At 51.2% G+C, this 443-nt stretch overlaps 1 protein-coding gene across 1 annotated transcript in view; it reads left to right on the top strand.

Annotated features, from left to right (window-relative positions):
- Positions 1 to 443, top strand: part of ASPSYDRAFT_37702 (uncharacterized protein) — a gene marked incomplete at both ends in the record, with an annotated part of 1,520 nt that overhangs the window by 1,025 nt on the left and 52 nt on the right. Inside the window, one exon of the mRNA XM_040845561.1 lies at positions 1 to 443. This exon is cut by the window's right edge and continues 52 nt beyond it. Coding sequence (XP_040695787.1) covers positions 1 to 443 — 443 coding nt within the window.

The following is a 443-nucleotide window of genomic DNA, read 5'->3' as shown; positions in this document are numbered from 1 at the left end:
CTCGGCGAGATTCTACGGTTGCTTCTGTTGCATTTGCACGCGTCTGCTGGTCTTTTCACTGGCTGGGATATTAGTCGTCTGAGACAACAGAACACAATGGACGCAGAATCTTTATCCAAGATGGAAGCCGACGATGATGAGGAAAGTCGGTTGAATGAGACAAACGGCATCTTGTTAAAAAAATATGGAATCGCGGCGCGGCCGCACGAGCTTAAGGTTTGCTGTCTCCTTGCGGAGATGGTGTGTATGCGTGCAGCTAGGTTGTATGCATGCGGTATTGCGGCGCTGTGCAAGAAGCAGGGCCTCCAAAGGTGCGTTGTCGGGGTGGACGGGTCGGTGTTTGAGAAGTACTCTAAGTTTCGAGAGCGTGCTATACCTGCGCTGCAGGAGATACTAGAATGGCCAGAGGAAGAGGATCTGATAAAGTTCTATACGGCGGAGGA

The sequence above is a fragment of the Aspergillus sydowii genome (assembly GCF_001890705.1).
Source record: "Aspergillus sydowii CBS 593.65 unplaced genomic scaffold ASPSYscaffold_27, whole genome shotgun sequence".
In the NCBI taxonomy this organism is placed as follows: Eukaryota; Fungi; Ascomycota; class Eurotiomycetes; order Eurotiales; family Aspergillaceae; genus Aspergillus; species Aspergillus sydowii.
This window is presented reverse-complemented; position numbering and strand designations above follow the sequence as displayed.